General features: G+C 39.5%; 2 protein-coding genes across 3 annotated transcripts in view; both read right to left on the minus strand.

Annotated features, from left to right (window-relative positions):
- The window catches only part of CORIN (corin, serine peptidase), a 119,814-nt gene extending 118,262 nt beyond the window's left edge, over positions 1–1,552 (minus strand). For both annotated transcript variants that reach the window (XM_051789944.1, XM_051789943.1), the window contains exon 1: positions 466–1,552. In XM_051789944.1, the coding sequence (XP_051645904.1) occupies positions 466–540 (75 nt within the window). In that variant the 5' untranslated portion in view covers positions 541–1,552. The remainder of the gene's footprint in view (positions 1–465) is intronic.
- Positions 1,553–3,999: 2,447 nt separating this feature from the next.
- NFXL1 (nuclear transcription factor, X-box binding like 1) overlaps positions 4,000–15,212 on the minus strand; it is a 46,127-nt gene continuing 34,914 nt past the window's right edge. The window contains exons 20-22 of the mRNA XM_051789946.1: positions 14,456–14,542; positions 12,120–12,173; positions 4,000–7,200 (exon numbers count right to left, since the gene is read on the minus strand). Coding sequence (XP_051645906.1) covers positions 7,027–7,200; positions 12,120–12,173; positions 14,456–14,542 — 315 coding nt within the window. The 3' untranslated portion in view covers positions 4,000–7,026. The remainder of the gene's footprint in view (positions 7,201–12,119; positions 12,174–14,455; positions 14,543–15,212) is intronic.

Consider the following 15,212-nt stretch of genomic DNA (forward strand, 5'->3'; position numbering starts at 1 on the left):
GCTAACAACGAGCGGCTCACCTGCAACCCGCGCCTCTGAACGCGGCCCCGCACAGCCGCGCAAGTTTCGGCACTGGAGCGCTCCGGGACGGCCCCATCGCGGCAGGTTGGGCGCGGGCGGTCGCTGTCCCCGGCCGTCCCCCGGGCTGCGCCACCCGGGGCAGGGCATCGTCCCTGCCTGCGAGCCACAGGTCCGCTCTCGCTACGACAGATTGGCGGGCTCGGGTCGCCCTTCTCTTGCCCGAGGAACCTGCCGCTCAACCACGCCGCGGCAGCGCAGGGTGTGCGCCGCGCACGGGGATTCCGCGCAGGACCAGCGGCGGCCGGGAGTGTCCCCCGAGCGCGCTGCCCCCGCCCGCAGCTCAGGGGTCGCCGAGCAGCGGAGAAGCCGCCTTCACAATTCCCCGGCCCCGTGGTCCCCAGGCGGCCCCACGCACGGAGGGGAGCGCCCTCAGGCTCGCCTTACCCGGCTGGCGGAGAGGACCTGCCGGTAGCGCTCCTCCTCCGCAGGCAGGGCAGGGAACTGTTGCGTGGAGAGCATGCTCTGACTGCTGATCCCTCTCCACTTTGGTTGTCCCCCTCACCCTTCTCTACCTCGGTCTCCGAGGAGCGGCCTCCTCCCGCCTCCCGCACAGACACGCTTGCCGGGCGGGGGGAGTTCCCGCATTTTGTCTTCTCGGCCGACTCTCCCTCCCTCCTCCTCCACCCAATAATAATAAACCTCCGCGAGAAAGAGCCACATCCCCACCCCTTTTGCACACAAGGCTCTACCCCTTTGGGACGCGCTGAGAGACAGCCCACTTGCTAATTTCGCCCTAAAGCCGTCCCTCGGGGACGGCGGATGAAGTGGGCACAGCTTTTGTTCCCCCCCGTTCTCCGCCACCGATCAGGGACGCCTCTTCACGCCGCGTAGGGCTTCAGGTGGCAAGACAAGCCTGGGCCAGGGACGATGTGCGGGCCGAGAACCCCCGGAGCTCGCCCCTCGCAGCCCTCACCTTGGCTCGCCGGCGCTTCGCCGGGCCGCCAGGATGAGCACTTGCGGCCGGAGCGATCAGAAGCCAGCACAGCCCATGGACCTCCCGGTACTCCCGGCCCGTCGCGTCGAAGCGCAGAGTTCAGAGCGGGGAATGGCAAGCGTGGGTCCGTTCATTCATCAGCGCTTCCCAGGTGGACATCCCTGGGCGCTAGAGAACGTGCCTGCCTTCCGATTGCTCTTCATTTTACGTTACGGTCATGTTTTCATTTTACCCCAGGGACAGAGAGTTTCGTTCGCACAGGGACTGCAACGCTTTCCTCCCTAGCACAGAGGCTCGCTTTTCCCAGCCCATCCTCACCTCCAAAGAGAGCTGAAAGAGGCGCCGGCACAGCAGAAGCGGAGGGGAAGGGGCTCCGGCGGGAGAAGGCTCTCCCGGAGCCGACGACAGTTTTTTCCAGCTCCTTCCCCGCAGGAGGCTCCGGTCCCAGCCCCCTGGCGACAAGTCCGCCGTGCCCCGTCCCTCCTATCGGAAGAAGCGCTGCGCGGGGGGACAGCGGCGATCCGGAGACGCTACATCTGTCCCCGTGCCGGATCAGGCCCTGACCCGCCCCAGCGATCCGGAGCTGGAGGGAGGTGGTGGTTGGTGCAAATATGTTGAAGCAAAGCTCTCAGGCCAAGAGACAGGTGCCACCTGAAGCTGCAAATTACAGAGCAAATGCCCCACCCCCATGAGACATCGGCTTTTAAGACTTGCATTTGATATATTTATCCTCTCTTCCCTGTATCCAAAGATGTCAAGTCTCGGTCTGTGCACATAAGGGAGCTCACAAGCACTATTCAAGAATGATAAAGTCGACAGGACAAAAGGCAAAACAAAAACCAGGACAAAATCAGTGGAAGTGGGTGCTACCAGAACAGAAACAGTTCAGGACCCTTCCAAGAGTCACAAAAATGTCACTGGCACAGCGACTGGGTTCTGAGATGACATCTGTAAACGAGAAAGGCTGCCAGTATTTTACTGTGCATGACTGAGTGCTTCTGAAATGCTATCGTTCAAAATGTGAGTTAGAAAACATTAAAAAAAGTGAACAACCACTTCGCCATGAATATGGCTGCTAGTTGTGTCACCACTCTTGGCTATCAGTGAGGGTGATAACCCTCACATATAGACTTCGTTTATATTTCTAAATTTATACATATAATATTCCATATGTAATAAGGTGAACACTTCTTAGCCTTTTTTTCCCCAGCTTCTTTTCCAGATGTCTGTATTTCAATACCTTATGATTTAGGCCCTCTTACTTTGAGTGCAAAGTTTATGGTACAGAGACAAGGCACTCTCTGCTTCTAGAGTGCCAGTGTACTTAAGAGACTTCTGCTCATGGTCCTGCATTTTTTTAACTAACCAACCAAAGTCCGCTCTGGAGGAAAACAGTGGTTTTGGTTTTAAAACAATTGCACAAAAATAGGAAAAGCATGGAAAGAGAAACAAGAGCACTTATGCAAAATCTTCAAACTGCTTAATGTAAACCAACAAATATTTTGTGCTATAATGCTGATAAAAAGAGGAATCAAACCATAATTTGTTATTCATAACAGTATTATACAGAGATTAGGTAGCCCTAATAATAGGTAGTCAAAAATTTTAATAGAAAATGAAAACTTAAATCTAAGAGGTGCAGGACAAAGCCAGCTTGGTCTTGGCTGAAGGATGGTTTCTCTTCAGCTGGAGAACTGTGAATTCCAACCCCCAAGCCAATCTTGACTCCTAATCTCATACTAATTTCCTCTAGCAGGAGAGCCATTGAAATTGCAGTTTCACAACAAGGTTCAGCTTCAGCGTACAGTACACAGAGAAAGCCTAAGCTGAGTTCTGGGTTTGCTGGCAATTTTATCACTTAAATCACTGCATGAGCAACAATTATTTAGCCTAAGTAATACTTGGTTGAATTGAGCCACAGTTCCCTCAGAGTACGACTTACTTCTACACAGCTGTGGTTTCACCTTATGACTCAGTTTGATATATCACAGAGCTCATATTCATACACTATCCATACCATAAACTTGTTTTCCAGTACCATGGCATATGAACATTTTAATGCAGTGTTCAAGGAGTTCATTAATGTCTAACCATTAGTGGAAAGAAGAATATCTCATTATCTTATTATTATTTTGACTTCATTTGATTTTCTCTGATTTTTACCCTCCTTTCCTAGTAAATACAAACCACTACATGTTCTTCATTTCCTAATTCTTTAGAGCAACTGACTGATTTACTTAAATAAGAGCAGACATGAATACGAATTTACATTCATGAAGCAAGAAAAGGGAGTAACTTGAATGCCCATAGATAACAACTGGTAATGGGATGAAACCAAAGCAGAAAAGGGATATCCAAATAAATTACACCAAGGACAGGGTGACACACAAACTGTCCACGCAAGAGTGCTCCACCCTAAAGCACACACCAGAGAACAACTGCCACAGATATCAAGCTTCCACTGCCTGGCACAGGAACATTTTTCAGACCCAGCATCTCTGTGCTCTAACCCCACAACACACAAGCTCATCACTCAGAAAAGCTGGCACAGAGCAGATATGTTTTGGAGCCTGAACTACTGAGATGATAAACTCAGTGCTTTAAAGCCACAATCAAGCACAGACGCTTTTATGAACAAATTTTGGGGCTATCTGCATAGTAACATTTCCTTCTCTAGTAGTTACGATCAGCACAAATGTCTAATAACCAGTTATATTTCTCCATATGAGGCAAAAAAAATCAGCTACTCAGTCCATTCCCATGTTTCATCTTAATCAACTTCCCCAACCCATTTTCACAATTTTGTCAGACCAGTAATATGAAGGAACATGATTACATAATTCCAGCATTAATTCAAGCAGTAAGAACTATCCCAGCCAGAGAAAGGAACAAAAATCATGTCTAAAACTTCCACTGCAGTGTGTCAGTCTTCATTACCCTGGAGGTTTGCTGCTTCACTACACCAGTTCCTTGAGAACAAACAATTTTTCAGGTTGTTTTTGATACGTTTATTGTCTGACTTGGTTTTTACATTAAATTAACACACACAGTGGATTTGATATTGTTACAGGGAACAAACTTGTCCAAGGAGTTTCCAATCCCAAATATACCGACAACTTGTAAGTACCTTGGTTCAGCAGAAGGATAAATGCTCACCAGAATGCATCTGGAATCAGGAAGAGCCCCAGGTTTTTTCATTTTACACATGGCTAAATATTCTCCATGTTAAATCACTGTCAGGCTTCTATCACTAATTTCCCTTCAACAGCAGGTCAGATTATATAATTTGTTTTAATGTATACTTATCAATATTCTTTTTTTTTTGGTAAACAGTTAACATCCAAAATACTTCCTCATTACATTATGTAACAGTATGCTACATATAAATTGCTAAAAAAAACTCTATCTACCTTCAGTTCAGTTTTTTCTAGAATTACCATCTTTCATTAATACTAAATAACAGGTGATTTTATAGGTACCTTTTACTTCAAAGGTTGTTGACAACATGCAGCTCCAACCAAAGAAAGGCAAAAAATTAACTGTAAAAATAATTTCAAGAACCAAGTAGAAAACTAGTGATTTATTAAACTGCAGATTGCTTGAACCCCCACACTTTTTTTACGCCAAGAAATAAATATCTGGTTCAGCAGGCAGACCAACAGAATGCAGATGGTTGGATAAGATACACAGAATTATTTTGAATAAAATTTCAAAAATAGGTATGTCTTGCATATGCAAGGTTCAGGAGAGTTACTAATCCTTTAAGAAAGGGAATATGTCCACACACATCTGTGCTTTCTTATTATAATAAAGATGATCAATGAGAAGCCTTTTCCTCTTCAGCATTTCACACAAATACTACAAAATATGCAGAAAAGAATACTAAGAACTACTTCAAACATAGAACAAGTGTAGTTCATTTTTATAGCTCTCTAGAGAGATATTTCTCGTCTTTGTTGTAGAGGCAAGGATAAACTTTCCATTGTACTTGTTTTAAAGCAAAAGATAGCAGTAAATAGAAAAAATTAGTTATAGTCATGTAAGATAAAACTCTTTTCCACAATGGTCTCATTCATGTTGATCTGCATATTTCATCCAGAAAGGTATCTTTTTGTACTTTTGGACAACCCATCACATTTTACTTCAGCTGAACAAAAATATCTCTTCTTTCCCTCTCAGTGAGAAAAGAGTTACTGGCATAAGCAGTCACACAATAGCATTTAAAGAAAACATTATTATATCTGGAGTTATCTTCCAGGCATTAATATTATAGAAAAATATTAAAATAACAATATGAAAAATGGTTTATTTCTTATACTAGAAAATAAGAAAATTCAATAGAGATGCAACTTTGCCTGGCATAATTTCAATTCTACAACTTTAAAGACTAACAGTCTGACACATAACTAATATGTATTTCTAAAAAGTCAATTAAAAAGCCCCATAAAGCACTATAAATTAGTATCAATGCATGCTAAATATTGTCAAGTTTTCCTCACCTCTCTCCTCATTCACCAAACTTCAGCGAAAAATTGAGAAGAAACTGATTTTCTCCCTGTTTGTTGATCTATGCAATCAAAAGCTACTGACTTTTTGCAGCTTTTCTATTTCATTTTCCTGCTGCTGAATCAGAATTACAATTGGGTATATGCTCAAATTAATACCAGGTCCCTTTACAGGTGGGTCAAAATCAACCAAAAGAGCTTTCAAGCAAACTGCAATCTTCTCTAGTAATTCACAGAAATGGTCCCATTGCTTTTGCAGGATTTGTGATGAAATTATATGCCTGAATTACAAGGCAACTAATGCCCTTTGGCTTTGTACCTCGTTTTTTTTCAGGAGCTTGTAATCACTTTGTAGCTACCTGTAATGCTTGAGTATCAGCATAAAATTTCCAGCAGAGGTTTAAAAATTCAGTTTCCTGATTTCCCCCTGCTCCTGAATTTAACTTGCAATCTCTCAGCTGAGACCACACAGCTTCTCTGATAATCCTGAAGCTACATAAAAACCTCTCAATTCTACCAACCAACACTTATAACCTTAAGCGAGGTATTCCAAACTGTCAGTAAGAAAATATTTAAACGTTTAAAAGTTTAGCTAGATAGTTTCTATGTGACTAGCAAGCACCATCCAGATGGTTTCAGAATGACATCTAACTGTATTATGACACTATTCAATTACGTTTTCGCACACCTGTGCAAATTGCCAACTGTGACATTTATCTATACAAACAGTCAAGTGATACTCTTAAGTTCAATTTTGAATTGTTTTTCTGCTGTTGGCATTTGGGGATAGTGATAAAAAGGCACCCCTGTACTCTGAAACTACTTTACATTCATGTTCAGCCAATGTATCTGTCCACTAAATGAACATTTCAATTAGTTTGATCTTGAGGAAAGAAGAGCGGAGGTGGGGAAACAATGAAAAAGCAAACCTCACAGTCTGCAGTCTGTAAGGAGGCCACTGTATTGTTTGTGATATAGCTGTGATATATTTCCTTTCTCTGAACGAGGCCCCAAAATATTCAAGACTAAGTGATCCAAAGTTCCCTGTTAGTTGTCATAATTAAAACTGACATGAAGCACAGAAATTATTTTGTGATACAACATAAAGACCAGCATAAGAACACTAATCTTCAATAAACCACTGAACTGATTTTACAGGAAACATATATTCAATAAAGCATTTTATACCAAACTATTCTTAATATTATGAAATGGAGACAAGGAAAAGTAACACTACTAATAGAGGAGATGTTAACAGATCTCAGTCAGACAAACTATCAGCACTTCAGTGTAGATTAAAATCTACTATTACTTTCAGTGTCTGAGTTCAGTTTCGTGCTGTGTATGTAGTACACAAAAGGTGACATTTCTTCCCTCCTCTGCACTTTTCTTGGCAAATAGTGTACATGCATAATCTATGCATATTAAGTTCTGTTACGCACAGATTGACATTCTAGGAATAATAGCTACCTAAAGTCCAACTGAGGTATATATTAAATATTGTTTTCAGCCATTGTAGACCATGAGCCATGCAACCATCACAACAGCAACTCCAAACACTGGCAACATAATGAGGTTCTTGTATTTTTGCCACAATGATGGTTCAACTTCTACTTCATCTTTTCTTCTCTTATTCTTTCTTCGCCCTTTTAATCTGTTTTCGAAAGCTTCCAGCTCAGCCTAAATGAAGAGAACCACAAGTAGTTGACATTTGTGTCAGAATTAAAGATAAGAAAATTTTAAATAACATTCCAAAAAAACATTTAATAAAAGTAACTGTCAGCCAATGGAAGTTATACATCTCTTACAGATGAGACAGTAGGACTACATCCCAGTTACAAAGCACTTCCCTTTCAAGCATTAAACCATTGTTTAATTTCCTATAAAACACGCTGCCAAAAATGCAGCCAACTGAAGTTTTATATTCAATTTTCAACTCAGGTTGAATATATTAGGCTAACGTGAGATTCTTATTTCCATGAAATATGCTAAAAATACATTATTTTTTGTATTAAAAACCACACGTATTTAAGCTATTATAATAACATAAGAGCACAGGCTGAAACTTCAAAGACCTCCTCCAGTAATAAGGATGCACTCTGCTAAAGATAAATAAAAACATAAATAACTAAAAATCTATCATATTTCCCTCAATTCTTTACATTTGCATGCTTAGCTAAATTTTAGATAATAGCTATTGTGCATCTTAGACATGCACAAAAATATTTGATTTGCTAAGTGTTAAAACTTAACATTTAGTCACTCATATGACTGTAGGTGGTATATAGTGTCCTTCAATAGGAAGCATATGCCCTTAGGCTCAAAAAAGAAGCAGAGCAATTTCAAAAATAAGAAGAATGCTAGGCTTCCAACCCAGAATGGTAGTTTCAGGGTCTCGTCTGGAATAAACAATAGGATCCTCTGATCCCTGTTCCTCATTGCCCTCCACATTCTTTTAAAAGAGCACCAAGAGAATACAGACAAAACTGATTTTAGGGAACAAAGCTGCAGTAAAACTCGAACTAGGCAGCCTAGAATAAAGAGTGAAGACTGGCATGAAACTCCAATGAGAAGCCTTCTAATTGCTAGGCAGATCAGAAAAGACGCTCTAAAGGAGATCTGAGACAGACTAAAACCAGAAAAGGTCTGACCATTACCTGGATTTTTGAGACAAGTTGTCAGCTGCTAGAGAAAGCATGGAACAAGGTGCTAGGGAGCAGAGAAGCTAGATGAAGTAAAAGGGATAAGTGGTGGGAGCAGCAGAGCGCAGCAAGCCGGGACTGGCTGGGCAAAAGACACAAGACTGAGCTGAAGCAGAGGAAACATGGACAGTGAACAGACACAAAGCTTGGCCATGAGAGGAAATAAATCTACAAGACTACTACTACAGTGCTGCCAGGAAGAGGGACTAAGACAGTAAGGTAGGTGCTTTAAAGAAACAAGAATAAGACTGTTTTGGGAAATGCGCAGAGTAGTAGTCCAGTAAATAAAATTTTCTCTTGAAACTCAAGATGATTGCCTGATATTTGGTCTTCCTTCCCTGACAGCAAATATTTTTCAGTTTCACAAAGCAGCTCTTACTTCCCTTCCTGTACCAGATACCACTTAGCAGGAGGAGACCCATTTTGATGTGTATTCCTTTGTACCTAATAAAAGGCAGAAATTGTTGGCTCTTCTCTGACAATATGGCAGGAAACTTCAGACAAAGTCACACAGCCTATTTGAAACAAGATTACTTTCAACTAGCTAATCCTCCTTTAGAAAAGCAAAGTATTTTAATGAAACAGTTTTTCAAAACCCAAAATCTGGAGGCAAGGGCAGAGTTCTTAAGGTTTTATAGATAACATGACAGTATTCCACGTTACACAGACACTAAATAAAATTTGGGGTTTCTATAGTTATATACTTGTGATCTGTAAGTTTTAAAAGCAGAGTGCTTTGTGAATTGCAGCAATTTGAATTAAAATACAGGGCTCGAACAATTATATAACAGGCACTGCATTGCTTTCTCAGTGAACTTTATAAAAACCTGGCTAAAAATAAATACATCATAAAAAACCAAAACACATAATGAAAAAGGATTCCTAGACAAAGAATACGAGAGAGAAGTCATCACTATCCTTGGAAAGCTACCTACAGATTTTATGTAACTGTCTTCATTCCCAAAGTGTCACCTTAATGATCTCTGAAAAATAATGGTTGTGTCCAGTCTTCAAACTGTACTTTTCAAGCTAAACAAGCTTAGAATTTTTATTTAGAGTAAGAAACCAAGTTCTTTGTATATAGACATATTAAAAGTAAAATGATATGCATTTATTTAAACTGTATACCCAGTATATGGTATATAAACCAGTATATGGTATATGATGCCAGATAATGTCTAGTTTAGTGTTGCTCAGGCACTGGATTTTGCTCTTTCATGTGTTATTCTCTATACTCTTCCTGCATTGAAAGGAGTAACATTCTCATGGGACAATGCAGCTACCTGAATGCAAATAACAATGACTATACTATAAAGTGTATATTCTGAAAGCGAGGATATATTTTTATTTACAGGGACAGGCATGAGTAACTTTTGTACTTTCTAAGGATCTGTTAAAAAATTTTCTTTCTACAAAACAAAAGGAAACAAAATCTTTCATAACCTAGACTTCGGGTTTGAGACCCTGACTTTCAGTATTGAAACAGTTAGCTAGAAACCAAATCTTTTACACTAGAGAGGGACACAGAGAGCACTGATCTTTTTTCCACCTCTAGCAATTGCAAAAATCCTGGCCTCACAGGGTGCCTGTGAATTAGAAGCAGAGGGAAAGTTTGGCTGCTAGGGCCATGACGAGAAGCCTAACCAAGCCATCTCTCTTCCACTAAGAGACAAGTGATTCCATCTGTAAATGGCATTAGCAAAAGCTGCTACCAAATATAGCAAATACCAAAATACAAATGTGCACTTACCAGAGCGCTAACTAGTTTGTATATAAAAGATTTATTAAAGTATTACTCAAAATAGGTTTTAAGAAACTGTGACTAACAGATGAACAGCCTTTATAAAAATGTGCTAATGAGTTCAGGAAGGTGGTACAAGGTGCAAACTTCTGTCAGAAGGGCGTATACTCAAAAATACGCTTAGTGTGACCCAACAACCTACAATAGTAACATCCTCCAATTTGCATCACCAGACGGCAGATTATGAGATCAAACTGGAAAGGAATCAATGCTAGATAAAAAGTCTTCAGCAGTTGAGGTTAGTACTTGTGTGCAGTTCTAGAGCCTATTTATTAGTTACTGTTATCCTTTTTTTTTTTAAAATGGTTTTGTTCCTTTTTTCTTTTACTGTTGTCCTAACGTTTCCTAATGTGCTGTAGTAACTAGCCACTCTTAACTAACCTTTTAATAAGCTTGATTATGTATAGTTGAAGTTTTCTATGCTGCATCCATCACACAACACATACACAGGAGCAGTTGCCATATATTGCGCAAAGGTACTGTTGGGCTGAAACTGTGAGACTCCTGTGAATGTACAAGCAGAATGCAATGGTGGTGTGACTGCAGAGAGAAACAATCACTGCTGCAGAATCCAGCCAAAATGATGTTGCACAATATGCTGCTGGAGTGAATCTGCTACAGTTTCAGTGGAGCCTCATTACTGAGACTTTACTAGAGATTATAGTAAGTGATTTTGCAGCAGAAATCATTAGTAAATGGGTGGGATGCCTTCTGGAATGCATGAAACACTTGGTACAAGACAAACACCAGCAAGTTTGAATTTCTAGCTTTAAAACTGTATGCATATTTTTTACGTGTGAAAATGTCCATTAGCACACTTCAGTACTTAGCTTCCAGAACCATCAGGTACAGATTTCCTCTACCTAACAATATGTTTCAGACATCTATGTGCAACCTATGCTTCCTGACCTATGTGCCAGAACTAACATTTCCAGGGTCAGCTTAGAGAAGAAGAATTAGATTAACTGTTTTGAGTTATATGAAGGAATATGTGATCAACACTGTAGACAGCTGAGGTATGAATGTTGCAATAAACATTGCAAGATGATCACAAAACAGTGCCCGGTCCCCTGGGCAATTGGTGCATAACTCCATGCTTTTCTTGTACGATGAGTAGACACACTCCCCTTTGAAAAGCAAAAGTAGGCCTTGCTAGAGCACTGCTTGGTAGACATAATGCTTTAATTAACTGCCTAGAGAATTATTGAAGTATGCATAACAGAAGCTGCGGTCCAGAGAGAAACTGTCTATCCTAATGAGATTGAGAAAATGGCATGAAAAGACTGGATCTGTGAGTAAGCCTCCCTTGCCCCCTTTCAAGTAGGGAGCAAGCCAGTGTCCTGTGATAAAAACAGAGTGACATGCAGGTGAAAACACAAGTATAACCCAAATACATAAATGTTGTGACAATTGAGTAAAAGGAGTCAGAAAACACACCCTGGAGTTGGAATATGATTTGGTGTCAAACGCTCACTCAGGCACACATGCATGAACTGGCTGGAAGGCCAGTTACAGACTCCAAATGACAAACCTGACCTAGCCATCACCACCAACGAGCTTACAGTGTTTGCCTGAAATATTATTAGTATCAGCATCTCCTGGAAGCTGGCACAGAAGCTTTGTGGATTACAATGCCGACCACATACCCTCACCACCAACAGCAATTACAATAAATACACATTTCCCCCCCACCCCCCACCCGCCTCAGAGACCTTGAAAGACAAAGACTCATTTAGCTGTCCTTGCTCCTTTATGATGGGAGGGAGAAGAGGAGCTTCACCCAATATTTAAATCTCTTCAGAGGCTATTCAGCATTCTGTGGGTGTTTACGAAGTATAAAATGTTTGATTAAAATAAAGAGTACTTAGTATTTTAAAAATAAACATTTTGCATAAAATTACGAAAATTGTTTGGGAAACCTGGCCTTTTAATCATTGTAAATAATTTACAGCACAGAGAGTACAGTAACACCTGACAGGAATGACTATGCATATGACATTACAAACTATACATATTTAGTTGCATATAAATTAAGTTTTTTACTAACAAGAACAAGGTGAGGAGGATGTGGGTGAGGAAGAAAAAAAGGTTGATACCTGTTGTCTTCGCTTCTCTTCTTCAATAGCAGCTTTGGCTTCTGCCTCTTTTATCTGTCCAGACATACAAAGTGATAAGCAACTGCTGTAAACAGCAACTAAATCTATTTTCTTATGGAGTCATAATTACTCCTATAGAATGATTCTCAGCAAAAGGATGCAATCATGTGATGCTCCATCATGTGAGCTCTTAACTTACTGAGATGACAAAATATTTTTGGAAAAAGCTGTATCATCTCACATTTGAAAAAACGGAATGTATAATGGGTGCAAAAGGTTGTAAATTGAACTTCTGACTTAAACTTGGCAAGCTGAACCAACAAATATAAAACCTTAAAATAAGAGTTTGTTTACTATCAACTGGCAGAATTCCTAAAGACAATAATTCTAAGTTTTCAGCAACTTTATCCTCAATTCAGTACACCTCACACATACAGATAATTCCTATGTATGTATATAATTTACACACACATATTTCATTCCAAGTACTCTAAATATTCCCTGACTACTAGAGCAAAATTAAATCTGTATATTTGTAAATAATACAACAAGTATTGGATAATGCATAACAAAACTGCTTTAAAGCTCTTGGTGTAATACAAACCAAATGTAATTAAAAACGTTCCACTATCAAAGAGTCATATGAAAAGAAGTCATGGGAGTTAGAATTGATAATTCTACAGAAATATTTTGCAGTGTTCAAGGAAGTAAATTAAATGCTACAAAGTATTAAGAAAAAATGGTACAGAAGAAACATCAGTATGTAAACACCATGCTCTTGAATCTTAGCTCCTGCATTCGGTTTTGGTCCAGCAATACCAAAAAAATGTGAAGCCTGAACATATACAAAAGATAACAGGATGGAGTGGTTTCCATATAAAGAGATGCAAAACTAGGATTTATCGGGTGACTAACAGGACACCAAATCCTGAATAGTGTAAAGATGCCAAATAGGGATAAAATATCAGTAATTATTTTTCATAAAGCAAAGGCATAAAATGAAATTACCAGGAGCTTGGCTCACAACAGAGGGAAGTATTCTACTCCCACAGAGTATTTGGCTAAATCTAAAATTTCAGTGTACAGGACATTTATAGGTGCCAAAAAAACAACCAAGCCTGTTAATAGGAGATAAATCCAACAAAGACCATGAGACAAGAGGACAGCATCTCACTCTCTTAAATCCCCACCGTCAGAGATCACTAAGTAATAGTAGTAACAGAAAGAGTATATGGGGGAAGTTTATGTGTCTGCCTTCTTGTATACATTTTTGGGCCTTTTTTGGACCACCGAATCACTAGCTCAGAAAAGTTAGATGTAAAATCTATTAATAGCCCATGCTTTAGCAAACTGTAGCTCAGTGTGCACTGAGGGCAGGGTCAATAGAATAGTCCTATTTGCAGGTTTTCAGACAAATGTTTAAATTACTAAACACTGTATTAAATAAAAGCATTATTGAGAATTTCATTAATCTAGGCACAATGACAGAGTCCCTTTAGAAAAGTGCATAGAAGACGTTTTCAGCCATGCACATCTGAAATCTGAAAGTCTGGTGTGCAAAAAAACTACACAACTAGCCTCCTGGTATTTCACTGCCATCTAATGGCAAAATTTCAGCTACAAAAGAAAAAGCGACCCACAAATGTGGAAAAAAAGGCAACAGAAAACTTCTTTTTACACTGATGTGGTCATATTTGTAGAAGATACATAGGTATAACATACATTGGTAGAGGGAACCTTAACCATTATAATCACAGTATAGAAAAACATTTCTAGAACTATTTCTTTAATAAAACGTACAGTAAAAGACACAACTCCTCGGAAGTGCATGCTCACTAAGTGCTAGACATGAAAAGTTTTATTAAGAGGTAATGCACTTTGTTTTCAGAAATTCATGTTTGTTTTGCAATTGTGCAAACCAGTTTATCTCTGTAAATGTCTGGAGTTTTTAAAAGATTTTTTTCCAGTCTGGACATGTTAAAAAGTAATAGACACAATAAACTACTTTTGTCAAGTGTTTTACTATCACTGAACATCACTCGTTCTCAGTGAAAGAGAAAAGAATCAGTTTCCACAAATTAAAAAGAAAAAAACAAATTAAAAAGAAAAAAAACAAAAAACAAAAAACAAAAAACAGAATACTGTTTAAAATAGTATTTCATTCAGCTAATTAACAGTGTTCACAAATGCAAGTCTGAAAAAAACAGCTGCTATTCAACACCACATCCACTTATGTTGTAGTTTTTGCTGGTATTGCCTTGAAAAATAATTGTGTTCATTTTTTCTACTTTTCTTGAAGCACTGAGAAGAAATTATAGCTACAACGGATACATTACCTCAGATGCTTTCCGCTTCATTTCCTTGCATAACGCATCGCATTCCAGTGAAACTTGGCCTTCTTGTATCTTGCTGCACTGTATTTCCTGTTAAGAATAATTTGTCTTTTATACTCATTTTCCTAGATAACATTTTAGCTATAATGTTCATTTCTTTATGTCTCACTTGTTTGCCTGAGACAAAATAAGATAATTTTCTGGACCTCTGGCAGAATGAGTTCCCATTCAGAGCCTTAGTCATTTCATATACGTTTCTCTTAACTGGCTCAGATTACAGGGCAAGGTCTGGTCATAGCAGGGAAAAAAATTAGGTAATTCTCAGTCACACATTCTCCACTTCTCCTAATATTGAAGTAATTTTAAAAAAAAAGGGGGGTTATCCGTAAGCAGAGATTGATCCATTTTAAGCACTTATTCTGTATATGTCATCCTTTCCCCTGTTCAACACCCCATCTGCAAGACTTCAGGATGCACAAGACATATCTTGGAGAAGCCTCAGAATTCTAGGGAAGTGCAACCTGTTTGGAACACTTGGAAGTTAAATGAGTCCAGAAAAATAATTTACATGCCTTTTCCTTAAGTCAGATTATGTTTTTTTTCCATCGAGATATAATTATTTGTTAAGACTTCTCAAGACTTTTCCCTCATAATAATATATAGTTATAGTAAACTTGTTTCATTACTTTGTTCTTATCTTTGTTAGAAACTGAGGGTGCTGATGGCTGTACTTGCTTTTAAGTTTACAGGGAACCTTAAA

Source organism: Manacus candei, unplaced genomic scaffold, assembly GCF_025592945.1.
Source record: "Manacus candei isolate 608988 ecotype Guabito, Panama unplaced genomic scaffold, ASM2559294v1 h1tg000028l, whole genome shotgun sequence".
NCBI classification, from domain to species: Eukaryota; Metazoa; Chordata; class Aves; order Passeriformes; family Pipridae; genus Manacus; species Manacus candei.